The sequence below is a fragment of the Narcine bancroftii genome, chromosome 4 (genome assembly GCF_036971445.1).
Source record: "Narcine bancroftii isolate sNarBan1 chromosome 4, sNarBan1.hap1, whole genome shotgun sequence".
NCBI lineage: Eukaryota > Metazoa > Chordata > Chondrichthyes > Torpediniformes > Narcinidae > Narcine > Narcine bancroftii.
Genome location: NC_091472.1, coordinates 89096827 through 89120736, shown reverse-complemented (window position 1 = coordinate 89120736; position 23910 = coordinate 89096827). Strand labels below are relative to the sequence as shown.

The following is a 23910-nucleotide window of genomic DNA, read 5'->3' as shown; positions in this document are numbered from 1 at the left end:
GTTGAAGAACACATACAAGCAGTGGGCTGTTGATGACTGGAGGCAAAGGTTCACACCAGGTGGCAAACTGCTGAAGGGGTACCACGTATCGGAACCGGGATGCTAGAGAGTGCTGAAGGCGCTTAAGATTTCCTGATTGTGATGGAGGTTTGTAATGGAGGATTTAGACCAGCTTATGCAAGAAGGGATGCAGTTGCATCAGAAGACATAATCTAAATTCCACTATGAGGCCCAGGGATGGATATGAATCAGTAGACATTATCCAACTTCCAACATGAGGCCCAGAGATGCAGTTGTCTTTTGTTGGTCGCAGACTGTCAGGAGACCTTGAAGATAATTAAATAATTTGTTCAAAGAGATAAGATCTGAAGTAAACAACTTTTGGGTAATATAAGCCATGGTCCCACTGCTGAAGTTTGAGACTCTCCAAGAGGTGGCAACATCTCTCAGCAAGAAGAAGAGCTTCAAGAGTCCAGCTAACGTCCCGGTCGAGGGAGGTAGAGAAGCTGCTACCAGCGCCCCGACAACCTATACAAGTGTGGAGTCGTTGCCTCGCTTTGGCAGTTGGGACCAGTCCAGGCATTGATAAGTATAATTGGAAAGGGCTTGCATATTGTAGTGTGAATTCAGCTAGCTATTTAGTAATAAAGCCTTGTATAAACTGAACTCTCGGTGTGTGTGTGTCTATTTTCTTTCGGTAGGTCAAACACTGTGACCAATCTAAAACAAACAAAATGAGAGGTATAAGTTTACCCTAGATAATTGGCGCAGCGAGCAGGGTTCGAACCTGCGCGGGGAGACCCCATTGGATTTCAATCCAGTTAATTCCCCCTTCTGTACAAGAAATTGCCAGTTTACAGAAAGAAGAGTTAACAGCTCAATGTCCACCGCGGTAGTGTGAATATTACAAAAAGGCCTGTACAGTTTAAAACTCAAGCTACTTTTTGCCTTCGACCATATACACACCAACTTACAAAATTTAAAGGTTGCAACACTTGTAACAGGGATTAAATGCTTTAAGTTACATAGCAAGTAATTCTGCAGAGGCCAATATACATTTTAATCATCATCATCATCTTCCTCCTCCTCCTCCTCATCTTCATAATCACAATATGCCTCCTTCTTGGCAGGGGGTTTCTTTGCACCATCCACTTTGCCTTTGGCACGATCATCAGCAATGTCCTTATCATATTTCTCTTTCAGCTTATAAGCCTTGCTATTGAATGGCTTCTTCTCCTCCTCACTGCATGCATTCCAAGCTTCTTCGCTACATCACCAATAGACAAGCCAGGACTGACGAGAAAGGACCTTTTTCTAACCTTGTTAAAGTTAGGCGTACCTAAAAGTGATATTGATGGGAAACCTACTGCGGCCCTTTATGCCCTTTATAAGAGGAAGGCAGGGGAACATCTTCCCCAGCTGTTGAGTCTTCCTGGCCCAACTGTGCCTTCTGCTCACACTGCTGCTCCTGTCAAGCCAGCATCTCTTGCTCCAGTTATCCGTGATGAGATGCAACAAATGGTTAAAAAGGCTCTTATGGATAATAGTGGCATGTGGGCCTGGAAGCCCCCGTGTCTACTCCATTGAGATACGGCGGATACACGGGGACCCACGGCCCTACATACCCTTAACAGTCCATTGGGGTGGGGATAATGACCGCCAATATTTGGCCTTGGTCGATACCGGTGCGGAGCACTCGGTGATTCCGGGTAACCCTGACCTCTGGACTGGACCAACATTTCGAATAGAGGGGATTGGAGGAGCGGTCACCCTGGCAAAGGAAATAAAAGTCCGCGCCACGGTGGGTGATGGTCCTTCCCCTATATGGTTACATGCCCTGGTGGCTGCCACTGACGCGTGTATCCTGGGTATTAATATGTTGGCCGGTATGGCCAAGGGGGATTTGCATTTGGAATTCGGACTATTACTAAAAGAGTAGTGGTGGGTCGGGCTGTGGGATCCTGTGATGGTGCCTCCCCCCCGAAATCAGTATTCATTCCACAATATCGCCTCCCTGGGGGGCAGGAAGAGATTACTGCCACCATCGATGCTTTGCAAGAAGAAGGGGTAGTGAGGCCCGCAACATCGCCCTTTAATAGCCCTGGTTGGCCGGTTCAGAAGCCGTATGGCTCCTGGAGAATGACAGTTGACTATCGTTTTTTGAACAAACATGCCCCACCACTTGCTTCGGCAGTTCCGGACATTGTTACCCTTATTGAAAACATTGCTACTGGAAACTCAGGAACATGGTATGCTGTCATTGATCCCGCTAACACCTTCTTCAGTATTCTTATAGACGTGGTCTCACAGGATCAGTTTGCCTTTACCTGGAAGGGGCGCCAGTATACCTTCACCTGCCTCCTTCAGGGCTATGTACACTCTCCCACTATTTGCCACAACCTAATTGCCCGTGATTTGGAGACGGTGCCAGTAACGCCTTCCCTCTCAATTCACCATTATATTGATGATGTGATGATCCAAGGGGCCACGGAAGAGATGGTACAGAAAGCAGAACAAGAGGACGCCTGGTTTACTGATGGTAGCAGCCGGTGGGTGCAAAGAAAGCAGAAGTGGAAGGCGGTGGCTTACCATCCCAGGTCAGGAACTCACTTATTGGAGGAGGGGGATGGTGGCTCCAGTCAGTATGCTGAGTTGAAGGCGGTCACTTTACCACTAGACCCCCATGATCACCCTCTTCGCTTGTTTACTGATTTCTGGGCTGTGGCCAATGGACTAGTGGTATGGATGCCTGATTGGCAAAAGAATGACTAGCTGGTACATGACCGCCCAGTATGAGGCGAACAGTTACGGCAGCTGTTGTGGGATGCTTCCCATCATCATGAGATAACTGTATATCATGTTGACGCCCATACCAATGCGACGACGAACATGGCACAACATAATGCAGTAGCAGATCAGCTTGCCACTATCAGCCACGCCGATATCGTCCCCCTGGCTCAATGGGCACACGAACAGAGTGGCCATTTGGGGGAGAAGGGATCAGCTATGTGGGCCCGTACACATGCCTTACCCATCCATCAGAACAATGTCTGCATGGACGTGTGGACACGCCCAGCTTGCAAGCTTGTTAAGTCCTGCACCGTTCCTCCTGGTCCGCATGGCCGAATAAGACGGGGTGCTTGCTCAGCTGCGGTCTGGCAAATTGATTACATAGGCCCTATGCCAGACTGTATGGGTAAACGTTACGTCCTAGTAATGGTTGACACCTTTTCAGGCCTGGTTTTTGCTTTTCCCACCAAGACGACTATCCAAGGACTAAACCATTTAACTTCTCATTATGATGTGCCAGAGGAAATTCAGTCTGATAATGGCTCGCACTTCTCCAGGAAGGCAATCTGATGTGGCAACTGACAACAGTATTTTATGGGTTCACCATATTCCTTATTACCCACAGGCTGCTGGGTTAGTTGAACGAATGAATGGCTTACTGAAGGAACAAATTTGTTTGTTAACACCACTGGGGACCCAGAAGGGGTGGTGCCATGTGCTGCAGCAGGCAGTCGACAATTTGAATCATCGCCCTTTGAAGGGAGGTACACCTTTCCACCGACTTCTTCACACTTCTGAACTACAGCCTATTCCAGAGGAAAAACAGTAATTGCCCCCCATTACCGAGCTAGAGAATGTCGGACAAAAGGTATGGGTGGCACCAACAGGTAGTGGCCCTCCTGTAAATGGTGAAATAATGACACCTGCCCAGGGTAACACTCGGTGGGTAGCTATTGAGAGACAGGATGGTTTAGTTTGTTTAAGTACTGAACGCTTACGGCATTGTGAGTGACATATGTCAGGCTTCTTTATTCCAGGTCCTCCATCTTGTGCTCCTGCTGATCTGGCTTAACCACTGCTTTGATGCCAGCGATTGGATTTGTAATGTCGAGACGTTCCGAGGGAGTTGCCCGTGGGGGACACGGCCCGATGTATCCACTAATATATCTGACATTGTTAAGCATGTTTCAAAATCTGTTCGTGAGCTACGGTGTCTGGGTATTGTGGCCCACAAGGATAGTTTGAATCCTTTTTCATGGTTAGCTGGTACATTTGGGGGATTGGGCCACAATATTTTCCGTTGCTTGCTCACATTATTGCTTATTTTTGTGCTTATTATAGTTTTAGTTTCTCTTTTTCGCTCCTTCTATATTCAAATGCTTGTTAGGTCTTGTAAGTGACAGGCTGCGACCAAGGGGTGGAATGTAATGGAGGATTTAGACCAGCTTATGCAAGAAGGGATGCAGTTGCATCAGAAGACATAATCTAAATTCCACTATGAGGCCCAGGGATGGATATGAATCAGTAGACATTATCCAACTTCCACCATGAGGCCCAGAGATGCAATTGTCTTTTGTTGGTCTCAGACTGTCAGGAGACCTTGAAGATAATTAAATAATTTGTTCAAAGAGATAAGATCTGAAGTAAACAACTTTTGGGTAATATAAGCCATGGTCCCACTGCTGAAGTTTGAGACTCTCCAAGAGGTGGCAACATCTCTCAGCAAGAAGAAGAACTTCAAGAGTCCAGCTAACTTCCCGGTCGAGGGAGGTAGAGAAGCTGCCAGCGCCCCGACAACCTATACAAGTGTGCAGTTGTTGCCTCGCTTTGGCAGTTGGGACCAGTCCAGACATTGATAAGTATAATTGGAAAGGGCTTGCATATTGTAGTGTGAATTCAGCTAGCTACTTAGTAATAAAGACTTGTTATAAACTGAACTGCTCTCGGTGTGTGTGTGTCTATTTTCTTTCGGTAGGTCAAACACTGTGACCAATCTAAAACGAACAAAATGAGAGGTATAAGTTTACCCAAGACAAGGTTCAGATCTGGAGCTTGGGCTGTTGATGGTTTGGACTGGACTCTGTGTGGCTGCGGGGGCTGAGGCAGTGCCGAAGGTGAATCTAAGGACACTCGGTGATCTGAGGGGACTCTTACTTTGTCTCTGACTGTAAGAGGCGCTCCAGGCAATTTTTGCCAATGGTGAATCTGTCTGCCCTATAGCAGACAAAAGCAAATTCAGTGTAATATTGCACGTTTTATTATATGATAATAAAGGAATGTTGAATCTTGAAGATAAATATTAATATGATGAAAGTTGAATTATCTCCCTGAACATGTTTGACCAATATGTAATTTTAAAAATTAGATTTCCTTTCTAGGAAGGGTGCAAAATAGGATTCTTCCTTGCAGTATTGCAAAACTTGTCCTAAATAAGTACTTATGAACATTGTTGTCAAGGTGAAACCATTCAGGTTGTGTTGGATGAAAGACAAGCTGATGCTTTAAGGTTTTGTATTTGCAGGGGGAAGATTCAGCAGATATACAAGGAGAGAGACAAACTGAAAGTGGATTTGGATCAAGCAGAGAAGCGAAATGTGCAGCTGGCCAAAGAGGTTGATGATCGACATGACACCATGGAGTTGCTCAATGAGACCAAAATCAAGTCAGTGGGAGATGGGAAATCAGTTTGAGTATCTCCACCTCTTTGTATGTTGCCAACATTTATTATACTGTGCAGCAGAAAGAAAGTGGGTGTGGATTTAATAGGCAAGGCCAGTGTCCATTGGCTAACCCTTCTTGCTGTAGTTGATGTGGCAGAAGCCTTCCTGAGCCACCTCTGTTGTTGAGCTGAAGATGTCCACACAATTCCAACATTCCTTCCCAATGTCAAGGAAGGAAAGCTAATGGGTGGCTCAGTTGGGATAGAGCGTGACCTGGAGGGGAAAGTGGAGCGATGGTACTTCCTTGTACATGTTGCTTTCATTGGTGGCGAAGTCTGTGGCTTTGGAAGAACACATTCAAATGAGTAGGCTGGGAGACCATATTCTTGCTTAGCCCCTTGGTTCCTCTAGAGATTGTGTTTAGCTCTGAAAAAATTCAGATTCTGATCTGGTTTTGTCCCCGAGTTTCTGATGTTTCCTTTTTGGAGTTTGCTTCCTTGGACCCAATCACATCTTAACTGTGAATGTAATGACAGCCAGTGTGCTGTACTGCTCAACCTGACCCTGGTTCTCAATAATCTGTACACATCCACCACCCCCACCCCCAAGGAGGGTTCACTGTTTGTTCCTCAGGAGGAGAGGTTTTATCCATCCTCTCTTTTCACACTATAAAGTTTCTTCTGAGCTCCTTGTATAAGAATGGAAAATGCTGGAAACAGTCAGCAGCCAAGGCAGCGTCAAAGGAAAGGAACCATTCAAATGTTACGGTGGTTAGATTTCCACCATCTGCAATTTATTTTGATTTTCATCATCTGCATTCCATTCTCTTCTCGCTGACTGCTTTGCAAAGCTGCCTTTTAAGCTTAGGTTTGGTATGATGTTCAACTATCCCTTGCAATCCATTGGACCATTGTTATAAATTGTTTCCTCCCATTTTCTCCTGCTTCTCACCCCCCGCACAACCCTCCCCCCAATTTTGCCTCTGCCCTTCTAACATCTGTGTCAGGCTCTTGGACCAAGGGTACAAGGAGAAGATGATAGCAGTTAAAGTTCAGATGGACGAGGCTCAGGAGCTGTTTGTGCAGCAGATGAATGTACAACGGGCAGAAATGGAGCATGAAATTGCATCCCTCCAATCAGAGGAGATATCTTCCCGAGAGAAGCTGAACCTTACTGTGAAGGTAATATTGCATTCCTAAGGGAAAGGATCATTTTATTTTCTCATCATGCTGGAAGAGAGCAGGGCAGTTCTCCCTTTCTTGGGCAATGATTATCCCTCGCTCAGTCGCACTAAAACAGGTGGTCGTTGACCCATTGTTGTTTGTGTGATGTAGCTGCACTTAATATGGGTGGCCCGTTCCTGCATTTCAACAGTGACTGTGTCCCCAAACTCTTTCATTATTTGCAAATGCTTTGCTGTGATTATCAAATGAGGATATTGTTAGGTTGAGCAGTTGGTCAATAGAGTAAAATGCAAGAAAATGTGAGGTTATCCACTTTGGAAGGAAGAATGAAAAAGCAAAACATTGTTTAAATAGATTGTGCAACATTCTGTAGTCTCAATATCATGGGCACAAGAAGGAAATGTGCAATAAGTACTGAAAATATTGGAAACACTCAGCTGGTCAGATAGCATTTGTGGAAAGAGAAACATTTTAGAACTGATAAAGGGACTCAGACCCGAAACATAAACCTTATTTTCGATCAACAGATGCTGCTTGACCTTTATCTCAGATTTATGGTATCAGCAGATTTAAAATACTTTCAACTTGGTCTGCAGGTACAGCAAGTAACAAGGGTAATGGAATTATTGCGAGGGAAAGGTTTTGATGAGATTTTATGGGACACTGGTGAGAGTGAACTTGGAGTTTTGGGCCCTCAATTTAAGAGGGTATATGTAGGTATACCCTGCTTTACAAATACTCAAATTAAGAAAATTCACTTTTATGAAGAAAGCCATGTTTGCTTTTATGAAAGGTTTCTCGCTTGATGTGAGACGTTATAGGAGCAGCTGCACATGCACCCCGCACAGCTCCTTCCCCAGAAACTACACCCAGCATCAAGACTTTGAACTGTGTCTGTGAACATCTGTGCTTTATCTCGGTTTATGTTGTCCATCCATTAGCAGGATGTGTCCCAAGGTTCTGGAAAAGCCTAAGAGAGCTCGTAAGGATGTTACGCTTGACGTAAAACTGGACATAATTAAGCGTTTGGTTAGTGGTGAATGAAGTAAAGACATTGTGCGTGAGTTGAACCTGCCTGCTTCCACCATTTGTACTATACAAGCAGAGAGAAAAAGTCTTGAAAGCTGCCGGAGTTAAGATTGGTTTTGTTAGCAACAAAGTGATCTCTTTTAGTTGGCATCCAGGAATGGAGAAAATGTAAAGTCTATTGCTCAAGTGGATTGATGGGTGTACAAAGCATATTGTTCTGTTAAACTATCTTGTACTTAAGGAGAAATCAGTCACTCTTTTTCATAAGCTGAAACCGAAATCATTGGATGATGGTTATGAAAGTGTTGAGAAAGTGGAATTTATAGGTAATCATGGGTGGTTAGATCAATTTTTTTGTGAGGGCAGCATCATAGCTTAAAGATTACTGGATAGAGTGCTACGGCTGATACTGAAGCTGCTGAAAAGTTCCCAGAAGGACTGAAGAAAATAATCACAGAAGGTGCTTATTCATATAGTATTGGAGTTAGTACAGAGAAGGTTGACTAATTTGATTTCTGGGATGATTGTATGAAGAGAGGTTGACCAGTTTGGACCTATGGCCATTGGAGTGGAGAAGAATGGGAGGTGATATTATTAAAAACGTATGTTGCAGAGGCGTGGCTGCTGAGAATATGTTTCTTCTATTGTTATCTGCAACTTTAGTCCATATTTGAGAAGAATTAGTTGCCAATTTAAGATGGACATGGGGAGGAGTTTCTTCTCTCAGAGAAGTTGTGCATTTTTGGAATTCTCTACCAAAGAAGGATGTGGCGGCAGAGTTATTGAACATATTCAAGGACGAGACTGACATTTAGTTAAACAGTCAGAGGATAGAGAGAAAATAATGTTAGGGCCAAGAGTGGATCCGCCGTTGTCCCCAGCAGATCAGTGGTGGCCTTGTATCATCATGGCTGGGGTGAAAAAGGGTAATGTGTTCTGTGTTCTATATTTTGGACTCAAAATCGCAGCCTTCCATGTTAGGTTAATGGTGCAAACTATTTGACATTAAACGTCAAATGTAAAGGCTAAAAGATTGCACTTTTTCTTTCTCCATTTTTCTGCCCCCCGTTTCAATCTGGTCATTAATATGGAACAAGAGGGAGGCAGGGAATCAAAAGTTCCTTGTTTCTTCTTTGCACTGGTCGCTGTATGAAGATAGGAAAGTGGTTTTGTTCCACTGGATCTGCCTTGCCCATTGCCCATTGAGGGCAGTAACTGGTGACTGCACTCTGTTGAGTGTATTGAAGTGGTGAGTGAATACACCAGAGATGCATTAGATCAAGTCTAATCACCATCATCGCCACAAGGGACCATTTCACCTCCTTCCCCAGCTCAGTCAGGAAGAAGGTGACAGCACCAGAGGGAAGAAGTAAGAGAAGGAGTGGGTCATCTGGAAGATATGTGAAGAGAGACTTCAGTGCCTTTCACATTAGGACACAAGAGGCAGGAGCAAGAATAGACCGATTGACCCCTTGTTTTGATGGGGGCATGGGAAAGAAGAATCAGGCCACAGGTACAATACACAAATGTGCTGGAGAAACTCAGCATGTCACACAGCATCCATAAAGGGTGACAAACGTTTGTGGCCTGGGCCCTTTGTGAATGATTTTCTCTGGCATATTTGCATTGTACTTTACCCTGGCATCTGCAGATTTACTGATTTAACTAGAACCAGGCCGCAGGACCTGAGCAGAGCAGAGGTTGGAATTGATCTGGCACCCTTATAGGTGGTGGTAAGTAGATATTTGGGAAAACCTGAACTTTTTTTCTCATTTTAGTCTGATTCTAAGCATCAAGGGAGAATGCACTCACGACATCCTCTGAGTGTCGAAAACTACTTTTAGGCTGAGGGGTAAGCTATGGTCTAGATCATAAGATCAATTCTGAACCACAGAGGTGTAGGAGCTTCTGGAATGGGGCCTTTGCTTCATGTTTGATCTGAAAGGTGACCTCTCTGATAGTGCAGTACTCACCATGGTTCTGCATGTGGAACACCAGCCTGGATGTTGTACCCAGGGTTGAACCCTTAGGCTTTTGGGTAGGAGGTGAGAACATATGGATGCCTAGCAGACAACTAACTTACACCTGATTACTTTGTGAGAGCTTTCCTCTTCAACAGGAGAGTCAGCGGTTGCAGAAAGAACTGACTGAAACAGTGGAAAAGTTGGTGGAATCCGAGAAGTTAGTTGACAGATTACGGAAGGACCTTGACTACATGCTGAAAGACAAAGCAAGTACTGCCTTCTTGTTCAAGATTTGGAGGTGGGATAAATATACAGTTTCCTTCATCCTGATGAGGATACTGCTGAGAGTTGTTCCACAGACTTTGTCAGTAAGAGATTCACCATGGGAGCAGGCCCTTCAGCCCTCTGGGTTCATGCTAACCATCAAGCACCTATTTACCTGATTCCTACAACTCCACTTAATCTACTTGCTCTCCCCCTGCCCCACCAAAACCAAGGTTCTCTCTCTGACCCGCACAATAAGAGGGCTTTACAGCAGCCAATTAACCTACTGATCTGCATATCTCTGGGATGTGGGAGGAAACTGGAGCACCTGAGAAAAACTCACGCAATTGCAAGAAGAAACAACAAACTCCACAGGCTTTTGGAAGGGGGTGGGGTTTAGCTGGTCATCAGATTTATACAGAGTGGCATGTGTTGCAACCTTGACCAAGGGTGGAGTGACAGTCTGATGTTGGGTTGTACCATCCAATCCAAACTGTTGCTGCTCTTTCAGTGTGCCTGCCCACCCACCCAACCAACAGTAGATCATGGGACCCGTGGAACAGCTATGCTGTATGCTATCTAATGTGTATTTATCTTTCTTCTCTCTTTTCTCCACACCCCTCCATCCCTAACTCCACGAGTGCAGTTCGGAGCACTGGATAATCCAAATATGGAACTCTTTGGGCAAGAGGAGCGCTTTGCAGAGGTTATAATGGCATATGAACAAGAGTGCAGGGTAGGTAATGGTCATGTCAGGCTTTTGTGAGCCAAATAAAGAACAGTTAGGCCAGGTGTTAAATCGTTTTGGCCAAAGAGCTCAGTATTTTGGAGCACTTAAAAGAGAAATGGAAGACAAAAGGAGGGAATTTTAGGGCAAGGCATCATCACCAGATGGAGCGGTCCAAGTCGGGAGGCCAGAATCTGAGAGATGTGGGAGATCTGGGAATGTTGGGCTGGGGAAAGTCAAAGATCTGGGGAGCATTGGGGATGTGGAGGGCTGTCTGAATGCTTAGAAACTGAAGAGACATTGCCTTGTTCAGAGTAAAAAAACTCAATGCTGGAGAAACCTTTACATAGCAAAGATAAAAATGCATATACTGGGAGATCTCTGTCACTGGTGCGGATGGAGTGAAGGTGCTCAGCGAAGCTATCTCCCAGTCTGCACCTAGTCTCTCTGATATAGAGAAGGCCACAAAGGGAGCACCAGATGCTGTAAATCAGTCCTGTAGACATACAAGTATCTTCACTTGAAAGGCCTGTTTGGGTCCCCAGACTGTGGTGAGGGAGGAGGTGTGAACCCAAGGGTGGCACCTCCTGCGACCACAGAAACTGTGCCGGGGAGAGGTGGGGAGTGATTGGTGGGGAGGGATAAGTGCTCGAAGGAGTCACAGGGGAGCGGTCCCTATGGAAGGCAGAGAGGGGAGGATGTGTCTGATGATGGGATCCTGTTTTAAGTGCTGGAAATTCTGGAGGATAATGTATTGGATGCGGAGGCTGATGGAGTATTTGTTGCATCTCGGGGCAGAGTGGGCCAGGGCAGATGAGCAGGAAATGGAGGAGATGCAGGTGAGGGCTGATTTGATGGTGGTGGAGGGGAAGCCACGTTTGTGGAGGAAGGCAGACATTTCAGAAGATCTGGACTGGAAGACCTCATCTTGGGAACAGATGTGATGGAGAAAGAGAAATTGAGAGAAGGGAATAGAATCCCTGCAAAGGGTCAGGGTGTGAAGAGGTGTAATCAAGGAAGTTGTGAGAGTGGGTGGGTTTGTAACTTCTGTTGATGGAAAACTTGTCTCCCGAGAAGGAGACGGAGAGATCCAAAAAGGGGAGAATGTTGTCTGAGATGAGCCAGTTGAGTTTGAGATCGAGATGGAAGTTGGTTGCAAAGTGAATGAAGTTGACGAACTCATGCTGGGTGCATGAGGCAGCCCAGATGTAGTCATCAATATAATGGAGGAAAAGTTGATGGCCCACAAACAGGTAGGCATAGCTGGGACCCATGGGGGTACCCATGGCTACTCCTTTGATTTGAAGAAAATGAGATGAGTTTTTTAAAAAAAAAGCTGTTTAGAATGATGACAAGTTCTGCCATGTGGAGTAGGGTGGTGATAGAGGGCTTCTGGTCCAGAAAGAACCAATGAGTTTTAAGACCTTCTGTATAGGGGGTGGAGGTATAAAGGGATTGGACATTAATTGAGAAGATGAGGCGGTCCAGTTCAGGGAATCTGAAGTCAGAAGTATCACAGATGTAGGTGGGGAGGGATTGGACTGGGGAGAAAATATAGAGTGATGTTAAGATGAAACTAGTTCGGTGGGGCAAGAGCAAGTGGAAACAATGGGTCTACCTGAATGGTTGGGTTTGTGTATCTTGGGTAGAAGGTAGAAACGATCAGTGCGAGGATGGAGAGAATGAGGTTGTTAGCCGTGGGAGGGAAGTAACCAGAGGTGATGAGATTAGAGATGGTGTTGGAGACAGTGGCTTGATGAGTCTTGGTGGGGTCCTGAGGGAGGAGTAGGTAGGAGGAGGTGTCTGAGAGCTGTCGACTGGCATAGGTCAATGTGCCAGACCACAACAGTACCACCCTTGTCTGTGGGTTTGATGGTGAGGCTGGGATTTTTGCAGAGACACTGCAGGGCAGAGCATTTGAAGAAAGTAAGATCAGAATACAAGAGGGGAGTGGTGAAGTTGAGGTGGTTGATGCCTTGGTGGCAGTTGGAATAAAAAGATCCAGAGTGGGCACCCCCCCCCCCCCCACCCAAGACTCCCTCTCCCACTTTAACCCTTCTTCGTCCTCCTGGACACCTCATACTGACTAGCTGCCTGCTCTGGATCTGTGCCCACACCTCCTTCCTCATCACAGTCCGGAGCCTCAAACAGGCCTTTTAAGTGAAGCAACACTTCACTTGTGTATCTGCAGGATTGATTTACAACATCCAGTGCTCCCTTTATGGCCTTCTCTACATTGGAGAGACTGGATGCAGATTGGGAGATCGTTAGGCTGAGCACCTTCACTCCGTCCACACCAGTGACAGAGACCTCCAGTAGCCAACCATTTCAGTTCTGCGTCACACTCCCATACTCCTTTGTCTGTTCAAGGCTTCATACTATCCCATCAAGACCACCCATAAACTGGAGGAACAACACCTGACTCTCTGTCTGGATGCTCTCCAGCCAGATGGCATTAACATCGACTTTTCCGGTTTCTGCTAACCTGCTCTCCTTTTCACCTCCCCTCTCCCCTTCCAGCTCTCCTGCCCCTCTTCCCTCTCTTATTCACTCAACCACCCCTCCTCTCCTTGCTTGCTGCTGTCCCCTCCCTCCCTTTTCCACCTATTACCTCCTGTCTTTGCAACCCCTGCCTCCACCTACCCTTTTATTCAGACACCTGCTGATATTTTTCCATACCTTGATGAAGGGCTCAAGCCCTAAATGTCAATTATGTATTTTTACCTTTGCTATGTAAAGGACACAGTTTAACCTGCTGCGCTTCTCCGGAATTGTATTTTTACTTCAACCACGGTGTCTATAAATTTTTGTGTTTTACTTGCCTTGTTCAGAGTGGTGGCAGCATGGGAATGGGTCACTTTGTCTCTGGCTGAGGGAGAATGAATATCCAGGAGAGGCAGGCTGTTTGTAACTTACAGAAATGACCAAAGTAAGAGAGAGGCTTCAACAGTGAAGAAGTTGAGGCATAAGTGAACACCAATAACTTAATGGAGGTGCTTCTAGTGCTGCATTGATCGTGGTCTGCTTGGAGCTATGGTTCAGTGTTTAGGGTGCAGGATGGAGTTGCTGGATACCATGTTTGTTGCTTATGCCAAAGGCTAAGGCTTTGAGTTTCTTGAAGAATTTTTCTTTTATTTTCCATTACCTAAATGAAGAGCATAAGATCATGGATGCTCAGGGCATAGGGGGAAAGGCACTGGAGAGAGATATCCTGAAGACCTTGGAGAACATGTGCAAGCTGATGCTTGCGTTTGATGATTTTACGAAACAGCACCTAGAAAGGAAAAGAAATGATGAACAAGAGGGATCAGATCTTCTCATGAGCAACGGGAGATGTATAGGTCTGGGATATGACTGCACAACCTTGTCAGACGTTGATAAATGAAGATGTCATGCCGAGTTTGGCAGTCAGGTTGAGAAGCATGCGGGATTCTTTGCAATGGTTGTGGATGCATCAAATTAGGTGACCCACCATGTTAATGCTGTGGTGGGGTAGAGACCTGATTGGATGGATTCGTTGTGGAAAAAATGGACATGGATTCGAACAACCTATTGGAGGATGATGAAGAAAGGAAAGGTGGATGTGGGTATGGATTTTTTCCAAATGTGAAGATTTGAAATTTCTGTTTGTCTATCTTCATATTAAGAACTTGTTCTCTCCAACTTCCTGTTTCCGGATCAAATACACAGACTGGACAAATATATTGCATCACCCTATTATAAAATAAATTTGTATATGTTTATTGTATTGGGAATTTGTTGTTCTACTAAAATTAAGTCTGATCATCCTATTTAGGCGATGTGAAATCTTGCAAGAAAGAATTGGTTTGTCAATTTGTCACTTACAATGTTGTTGAGATCTGTATTTGACCTGCATGCATGTTTTAAGGAACTGTTCAGTTTCTAGAAATAATGATTCATCACTTGAGAGAGCAACTTGGTTACTGAGAAATGCTACCATGATATATGGAAAAAGTCCTTTTTGTGGTCAAACCTCTCTTGTTTCTTGTCGGGATAATGAAATAACTAATTCAACTACTTTATTCTTTATTCTAATGCCTTCCTGTGGAGTTACTAGAGGGTGAAGGTGAGCATACTATAAATTGTGATTTTTTTTTTCTTCTTCAGTGAGTCAGGTTTTATCTGCTGTTTAAAATCATTTTACCTGTCAAATTGCACACTTTCCATTTGTTGCTTTTTTCATTTTTCCTTCAGCATCCCTTCCAAAATTTAGATGAGGTTCAAAGGACATTTGTAGTGAGCACTTCCTTCTCTTGTTTTGAATCCTAACAAACCAGAGGGATTTAATCACTCATCGGACTTGTCAGCCACAAACGAGCCTGCAGCTGACGTGGACATTACCCCCCATAAATCTTCGTCCGCGAAGCCACGCGAAAGAAGACATTGATGCAAGAAATTAATGTTCATAATCACCTCAACAAAGGGCCCAGTTTTATTGTTTGACAACCAATACTAAATCAATCAGTTGTTGAAAAGAACAGAGCAAGAGGAGGTAGAATAAAGAGTATCTTGAAACTTCATTAACATCAGTGTTGATTGTAGAACAAGCTGGCTATAGGAATCTCTTTATGCATATCTTTTGAAATTTAACTGGCGATGGTGAACAACAGATTATGCACTTTTCTATTTCATTGTCACTGGATACTTATGTTGGTGCTTGAAACCTGTAACAGTTGTATGACTGAGCATTGATTACTTTTTTTTTAAACCAATATATTATTGAAACTATTGCTGCAATCATAAAATAGAAAGAGAAGCTCATTGTCCCACCTGTTACCTTGCTGCAGTGTAAAAATAGCTTTCTTAAGTCTTCGACCTGTTCGGATACAAGTTCCTCATAGAACATCGAACAGTTCACCACAAGAATGGGTTCTTCAGGCCACCCTGTTTGTGCTGACCATGATTTCAATTCAAATTAATCCTATCTGCCTGCACATAATCTATATCCCTATATATCTCTTCTTTTCCTGTCTGTACACTTGGCTATTTAAATACCTCAAATGCTGCAATTGTATCTCTTCAACGACTTCTCCAGCCAATGAGTTCCAGGCACCTACCAGTCTGTTTTTTTTTAAATGAAAAAAAAATCTTGCCTCATAAATCTTTAAACTTTCACCCCCTTAAAAAATAATAACCATCTACCTAATTCATGCCTCCTATAATTTTGAATGTTTCTATCAGGTCACCCCATAGCCTCCAAAACACCAGAGGAAACAATCAAACTGTCCATAATCTCCTTGTAGCTAATAGGCTTCTTAAGATGACGGTTCAAGTCTGAAATGGTTTGGGGAATGTGCATCTCAGTATCATGAATGAAAAGGAGTAGATCATGTGGTCCCTCAAATCTCTTTTGCCTCCCCTCCAAAGTCTTCACAATCAGCCACAACTGCACACAATACGGCCTGACCAAAATTTTATAAGGGCTGCAACGTGACTTGTCAACTTTAATACTAAATGCCCCAACTGATGAAGGCCCAGCACCTGATCTACTAGTGTTGCTACTTTTGTGGAGCTATGCAATGCACGGAGATACTTCTGTTCATCGTTGTTCTACCATTTATTGTATGAATTCCTCTTGCATTGACCTTGCAAAATGCAACATCTCACACTTGTCTCGATTATTAAACTCCATCTGCCATTTCTCTGCTCATGTTTTCAATTGATCTATATCCTGCTATGTCTTTTCTCTTTTTTTTAATCCTTGGTTGATATCTAATAGCCTGGACATAATGCAGTTCACAAACAGAATTGCTGAATTATCATCATCCGTTCTGAATTTGTCACTGCTGGAATGAGTCAGACATGATAGTGCAAGAGATGCAGTGAATTTGATGGTTTGTCTTGGGTCTGTTGAAACCTATGCCAATGGCTCACTTTTGCCCAATTTTTAAGACCGGCTGACAAACCTTTGGTGTATAAATGCAGAGTTTTTGCCTTGCCCGGTTGTTTTTGTATACAGTACAAGAAAAGGCATATTTTTACAAGGAGTGAAAATCTCACTGTTGGGTTGGTCAAGTAGATGAGATAGGGGTGTGACATCTTGCTCTCTGTATTAGGGCCCAAACACCAGTAGCCATGGACTTCTGAGTATTCCAGGGCAGCCTTTACTGCTAAATGCAGTGGGTGGAAGATGTATTTTTTATTTAATTAGAATCAGTGCATGTAAAATGAATCTTCAGTCACTTGCAGCAATTACTCGGTTTTCTCCATTCTGGAGGGACTGAGGTCAATTGCTACTTCTAAGTTTTCTGTGTTGATTTCTGCAGGAGTTGCGTGATCGCAATGATGAACTGCAGTCTGAAACGGAGGGCCTTCGCTCACAGCTGCACATCAGGAGGCACCACTGCTCAGGCGGCAGTAACAAGGATTCTCTTTCAATGCGAGCTGGTGATCAGGTCATCGGGTGTGCCCTAGATCCTGGTAAGTGAAGACAAGTCTAACAAGATGGTGCATGCCAACAACCATCCCTGAGCACTTCTTCATTATTCGCACCCTCCCACCACTCTACTGCAGAAGAATAGTGGAAAAATTGGGTGGTGAAATATAGAATTTCTTAAGATGACGGTTCAAGTCTGAAATGGTTTGGGGAATGTGCATCTCAGTATCATGAATGAAAAGGAGTAGATCATGTGGTCCCTCAAGCCATTCAATAAGATCATGGCTTGTAAACTCAATGTTGCATTCCCGAATGCCCAACTCATGCTTTCACTGTCTTGCTCATCAAATATGTAGCCAGCTGTGCCTTCAAAGGACTTTGCTTCCACCACTCAGAGGAAGAGAGCAAAGACTTGTAACCCTCTGAGAGGGGGGGGGAAAAATCTGCCATGTTTCAATTGTGTGGGCATCCCTTTGTTTTAAACAGGGATCTCTAGCTCTAGACTCTGCTACGAGGAGTATCCTTTCTATCTTCACTTGTCAGGACCCTCAGAAATCTTGTATTTCATCCAAAGCCTGCAGCAAATACAAGCCTAACCTGTCTAACCTTTCCTCCAAAGACAACCTATCCATTCCAGGTATCTTGCACAAAAACACTGGAGAAACTCAGCAGGTTAACACCATTCAAAGGAAGTAAAGGGTAACCACCATTAAAGAGTGAGCCTTGATGAAGGTATACCTTGATGAAGACTCTGGCCCATAACATTGGTCACCGTTTACTTCCCCTGGATGCTGCAGCATGCTTGTGTATTGTGCTCAACCCCAGCATCTGCAGACTTTATTGTTTGATTCCATTCCAGGAATCCATCTTCTCTGAAATGCTTCGAATATAATATTATCCTTTAAATAAGGAGGCCAGTGCCATGCACAGTTCTCCAGATGTGATCTCACCAATTCTTTCCATAACTATAACCTTCCTGCTTTTATATTCCATTCCTCTTACAATCAGTGACAACACTTCCTTCATAATATTATTAATAAATTGCTAATGTTACACTTTTTGTATGAATAGTCCCAACAATTAAAGTGTGTTGGCTCTGAGCAGGTCATTGGAACTTAAAGAACTTAAAGCTGTCTACTATCTCCACCTCAGCACCATTGATGTGGTCAAGGGAGTGAGTTTCATCCTCTTCCGGAAGTCTGTGACCTATTCCTTTGCCTTACTGACATTGAAAGAGAGATGGTTGACCTGGCATAAGCTACGAGACTTTACTTGTTTGAGATCTGGATTGTCGTGGTTCTAGTATCTCCATTAGTTTCCATCCCCTCATAATTGTGTTGTGAATATCTTTTCCTTTTCGGAGACTCTACCAGCTTTCACTATTCTTGGTCATATCCTCTGTCTCCGTGAGTACATCTCTTTTTCAGTCCAACCTTTCCCGTCACTACCCATTTACTGTTTAACATACCTATAGAAGATTTTGAAATTCCTTGACATGTTTACCACACAATTTTATCTTGCCCTCTGAATTTCCTGTGATCAAGTTTCATTTCCTGACCTACCATATTCCCTTTTTTATTTTTGCAGCATTATTTTACCTCCAATCTCTGGTAAGAGAGAGTAAACTGCATTAACCAGCATGTTCTTGATATTTGGGGTATGATTTCTTTTGCCTTATTTTGACTTGAGGCCATTTCATGTCAGGCCCCCACCTGGAGGCTGGTGACGAGCAGATTGAAAACTTAAAACTTGCCTTTCAGACAGCAGCCCTAAAAGGCTGCTCCAGCATCCCATTCATATCCAGAGGTGCCTCATAGCACCCTCTGGAGCTGATTGGGGGGATGGGGACTGGTGCTGTAGCGCCACCCATCATAAACACGTGGCAAACCAATGACTATCTTCCCTACCCATAATCCCCCACAGCTGGAATGGCTCAGTGGTTCTCAGAACAGTTCCAGCTGCGTGGGGGATTATGGGTAGGGAAGATGGCCATTGGTCTGCCGCATTTTGAGCTGCAGAGAATGACCCCAAAGGCTGAAGTGGCCCAGTGAGGCTGTCACCCACCACCCCGCCTTGAGGGGGTCATGGAGGGATAGGGGTGAGTGGGGAGATGGGTTGCGGGATGACAGCATCATCAGCTTGCCTCTAACCAGCTGCTTCCAGTGGCTGTACATTCAGGTCAGGCGGTGGAGTGCCAATTATCCTTCCCTGAGAAGGGTTGGAATTGGTGCCTCGGAGCTCAGTGCATTCAGGAAGGTACGTCTTTAGGCTCAAGGGCAAAGAACCTCCGCCTTTATGGACGGGTGTTTTCCCTGTATGAAAGTGCCTTTTGTCACCTAGGGAACTCCAGATTCCTTTTGGGAATTTGTCTACATTAATTGATAGTAGCCAAAAGAGATGAACAAAAAATCATGAATAACAAAAGGCATATCTGGAGGAGATGTAATTTCAATTAAATCAGCTTTTCCAGCTTTGCTCATTTTCCTTTTCCTCCCTCTGCTGGCCATACTGTATTAGATCCTCCAGACATCTTTGTTATTTCCACCTGTCCCCCTTTCCAGCAGATTCCAAAACTTGCACACCACCCTTTCACCAACTTTCCCTTCTGTTCACTTATTTTTGGCAATTTAAGATGTTTTCAATTCTTCCTATATCGAAGGTTATTGACCTGAAATATTAACTCTGTTTCTTTCTCCAGATGCTTCCTAACCTGCTAAATATTTCTACCATTCTCTGTTTATAATTTTCTATTCTTGTGTTCATTTAGAAAAGTGAAACATAAGGTTACAAACATTATGTTCCAAACAGATAAGAACCCTTCGGAAGACTTGTGTGCCAATATCAGCATTGAAACCGAGATTGCAATTGAACACCAGAGGAGGCTCCATCTACAGGAAGTACAAGACCTCAAGATACAATTGGAAACAAAGGTACACTTTTTAAAATTTGTCACCTCCTCCTCTATTGTACCCCATCTTTGGAAAGTGAGTATCTTTGTATATGAGCAGTTAAAGTATAGGTTTGAGCCAGTTCATTAACTAAAGAGCATCACAGAGTCTGAACAGTACAGGAAGGTGCAGAGGAGATTTGCCAGGATGATACCTGGAATGATGTGCTTCCATTATGAGGACAGAGTGAAAAAGATGTACAGGACTGATAATAGAAAACTTTACCCCATAGCAGAGGTGTGTAAAATTAGAGGACATTGGATTAGTGAAGGGGAACTGAGGAAGGACTGTTTAACCCAATTTGCATCAAACCTACTGACTGGGTGGTGGAGGCAGGTATCCTTGCAACGTTTAAGAAGTATTTAGACGAGCCCTTGAATCGCTATAGCATAGAAGGCTACGGAACAATGCTGGTAAATGGGATTAGTATAGATACGTACTGATGGTCAACATGAAAGGGTTTGTTTCTGTGCTGTGTGATGCCATGACTAATTGTTTACAGGCAGTTTCCAGGTGACCACAATATCCTGCTCCTGAGAACTGTTAGCAAGTCGGAAAAGAACAAACACTGTGTCATAGAGGCTTAGAGAAACGACAATGACAGGAGAGTAAGCAGGTGCTGAAAGAGCAGCTGCCAGCCAGCCTCACTGGCACAGTGAGTGAGTCTGCTTAGTGCTCCCAGCTCTGCTCAGCTTAATACAGACCCCAGCTGTTGTGGCTTATGGCGAAGGGTCCCATCTGGCAGAGGATGTTTGCTGCAGCAGCTATTACGAGCATTAGGACTGTATTCTTCTATACCTTTGACACTGTCCTGATGAAGGGTTCTGACATAACATGTTGACCATTCTTTTTGTCCAATTGAAGCCGATTGCCCTGCTGAGACCCTCCAGCAGATTTTTTTTTCACCTTCCATACCTTGCTTGTTTAAGTATCCATTAAAATTCCATCTATAATGTAGTAATTGTCTCTGAATCCACAACCTCTGGCAGCATGTTATCAATCACTCTTGTGTTTTTAAAAAATCATCCCTTGGACCCCTTTAAAACTTCTTCCTCTCCCCTGAAGTCTATGGGGTTTTGTTTTTGACACCCCTATTGTGAGGGAGGGGGGGAGAGAAGATTTTTACAATCTACCCTATCACTCCCTCTCATAATTTTACATATTTCTTTCAGCTTGCCCCTCAGCCTCCTATGCTCCAGGGAAAACCAGCCCAGCCTGACTAATCTATTCCTATAATCAGACCTTCAGTCCAGGCCATATCCTGGTGAATATTCTCTGTGCACAATCCAGAGCAGTTTTGCCCTTCCTACAGAATGATGTCCAAAACTGCATGCAATCATCCAGCATTTTATAAAGTTACAATGTAGCATCCTAACTCTTGTATTCCATACTCCGAATTGTGAAGGCAAGCATGCCTTATGCCATCTTTGCCTCCCACTCAATCTGCATTATTACTTTGAGGGAACGATGGCATGGATCACTTTTCTTTGTACATTAACATTCTTTCATGCCCTATCATTTATTGTCCCTGCTTTACCCCAATTGACCTCCCAAAATACATTCCCTTCCATCTGTCAATGCTTCCCCCTCCATAAAAAATATTTTACCTCATTCCGCCTTCCAGCTCATGGTCCATGGCCTGGCAGGTCTCGTCCCCATTCAAAAGTTAAATGTGATGATGGTTTTTCTCTCTCCACCACACTTTCAGTCAGTGAGTTCCAGGCTCTACCACTAACACCCATTCCTCACCCAACAAAAATCATTTCATCACATCCACTCTGATCCTTGTACCAATTACTTAATCTGAGCATTCTACATTTTGTCTCCTCTGCTAAGGAAAGTAAGCCATTCTTGTACTGTATGTAGACCCCTCTATCAGTTTACACCACTCAGTTAGATCTCCCCTCAGCTTCCACCTTTCCAAAGAAAATAACTGTAGTTCTACTGTTATGAACCCAAAGGATCCCAAAACCCAGCAGCAATAGACATTCACCAAGACAAGTAGTTACTTAAATAAAAGTTGTTTTTAATTATCTTAAAATATGTAAACGGAATCAAACTAATCTCTCTTAACTTAACTGACCCAAATTAACCCCCTTCTAATTCTAAGCGCACGTGTATGATGTGTTTGTAATTTTAAGAAAAGTTCTTTGGTTCATAGTTCAATCTCACTTCTCATTCTTCCAAGTTCAATGGTTGCAGGCAATTCTTATGCTGTGCACAGAATTTAACATGTATAAAGTTCACCAGGGTTTGGTGCTTGAAAGGTAAATGTTTACTGCTCAGGAGGGTTCTAGTAGGGGTTGCAGAGAGAGATTTGTTGTTCCAGGATTTCCACAACTGAGGTACCTCAATATTAGTCACCTCAATATCTTGCTTTTTTTAAAAAAAAAAATTATTTTTCACACCATAAACCACACTGACCAAGATACATACATTTTCCTTTTCAAATATATACAGTGTAATTTTCTCCCCCCCCCTCCTCCCATCCCACCCTCCTTACCTCCCCCCCCATTCATTTAAAGTACAAAATCTAAGACACATTAAACCAGTCAAACAATGTTGTCATTCAATAAAAATAAACAAGAAGTTCCACTGAGTCAATTCTTTTCATTTCCTTCTCCTTTTGTTAATTTAGGTGATAGATGTCCCCGGTAGGTTTTCTCTATTGTGTTTCATGTATGGCTCCCATATTTGTTCAAATATTTCAATATTATTTCTTAAATTATATGTTATTTTTTCTAATGGAATACATTTATTCATTTCTACATACCATTGTTGTATTCTCAAATTATCTTCCAATTTCCAGGTTGACATAATACATTTTTTTGCTACGGCTAGAGCTATCTTAACAAATCTTTTTTGTGCACCATCCAAATCAAGTCCAAATTCTTTATTTTTTATGTTACTTAGGAGGAAGATCTCTGGGTTTTTTGGTATATTGCTCAATATCTTGCTGATGAAACTTGCCCCATCAGGGTTCTCTAGATGATAACCTCTTTCTTTCAGGTTATCACAGTTCCTTTCTGTTCCACGTATTCCAAGAGAAACATCAGACGGATAGCACTTCCAGCCATCCGCCACTCTGGAGCTTTCTGTTTCCAACAAGCTTCTCCTGCTTGTTTCAGCCGTCTTTCAGTGTCACACACACACTGGCTGAAAGAGCTTGTTTCACCCCCCCCCCCCACCTCCCAAACTGAGACTGCTAGAAAGCCCATGTGACTCTCTCACTTGCAAAAACCCCCACCTTCTTCAGCAAACAACAGGAGTTATCCTTCTCGGTCAAACTGTTGTCTGAGGTAAACAAAACCCAGGAGTGACCTTTCTGTGAGCACTTTGTAGAAAGGTCAGAAGCATTGTAAACAGCCAAAATGTCTCCAGTCCAAACAATAGTCCATTCATTTTATAATGTCATTTCAATTAGCACCTACTCGTGAAATGTGCATAGCATTTTCCATAGTTTCTGTAAAGTCCACTGAATATTAATTCTTCAGTATTTCAAATAAGATGTATTTTAAAATGTGTGTATATATGTAACCTACTCTAATTTTACCAAATTCTCCCGATATTTTTCTACGCCGTTACACCACAGTCTTTTTTTCTCAAGGCATCTTCACTGTGTAATTGCATCTTTTGTGTAATGTGGTTCCTAGAACGCTGCAATAATGCACCCATCTTCTGTCTGTTTACAGTTCTAGAGTAATCTCCCTGCTGTTGTAGTGTATGCCTCTGCTGATAAAGGAAGCATCCTGTGTGCTATTTTAATCACCTCTCCAAAGACCCCTTGCCTTCACTTTCAGCATTCCCAAGGGACCATTTCTCCATGGGATTCACTGGTTCACTTTTGCACCTCCCTTAATCTTCTCTCTCAGTATTTTTGCACGCAATCACAAGAGGAAGTGCATCACTTGCCCTTTCATCTCTTCCCCCTTGACATTTAGGGAACC

At 43.6% G+C, this 23910-nt stretch overlaps 1 protein-coding gene and 1 long non-coding RNA gene across 5 annotated transcripts in view; one reads left to right on the top strand and one right to left on the bottom strand.

Annotated features, from left to right (window-relative positions):
- The window catches only part of ninl (ninein-like), a 142606-nt gene that overhangs the window by 81772 nt on the left and 36924 nt on the right, over window positions 1–23910 (top strand). For all 4 annotated transcript variants that reach the window (XM_069931897.1, XM_069931894.1, XM_069931895.1 and 1 more), the window contains 6 exons: window positions 5312–5452; window positions 6457–6631; window positions 9783–9893; window positions 10538–10627; window positions 16906–17059; window positions 19824–19945. In XM_069931897.1, coding sequence (XP_069787998.1) covers window positions 5312–5452; window positions 6457–6631; window positions 9783–9893; window positions 10538–10627; window positions 16906–17059; window positions 19824–19945 — 793 coding nt within the window. The remainder of the gene's footprint in view (window positions 1–5311; window positions 5453–6456; window positions 6632–9782; window positions 9894–10537; window positions 10628–16905; window positions 17060–19823; window positions 19946–23910) is intronic.
- On the bottom strand, window positions 13768–20477 carry LOC138760800 (uncharacterized). Its single transcript, XR_011355879.1, has 3 exons — window positions 20404–20477; window positions 14784–14904; window positions 13768–13892 (listed from the first exon to the last, which is right to left on the bottom strand). It is a non-coding gene; the product is annotated as an uncharacterized lncRNA (long non-coding RNA).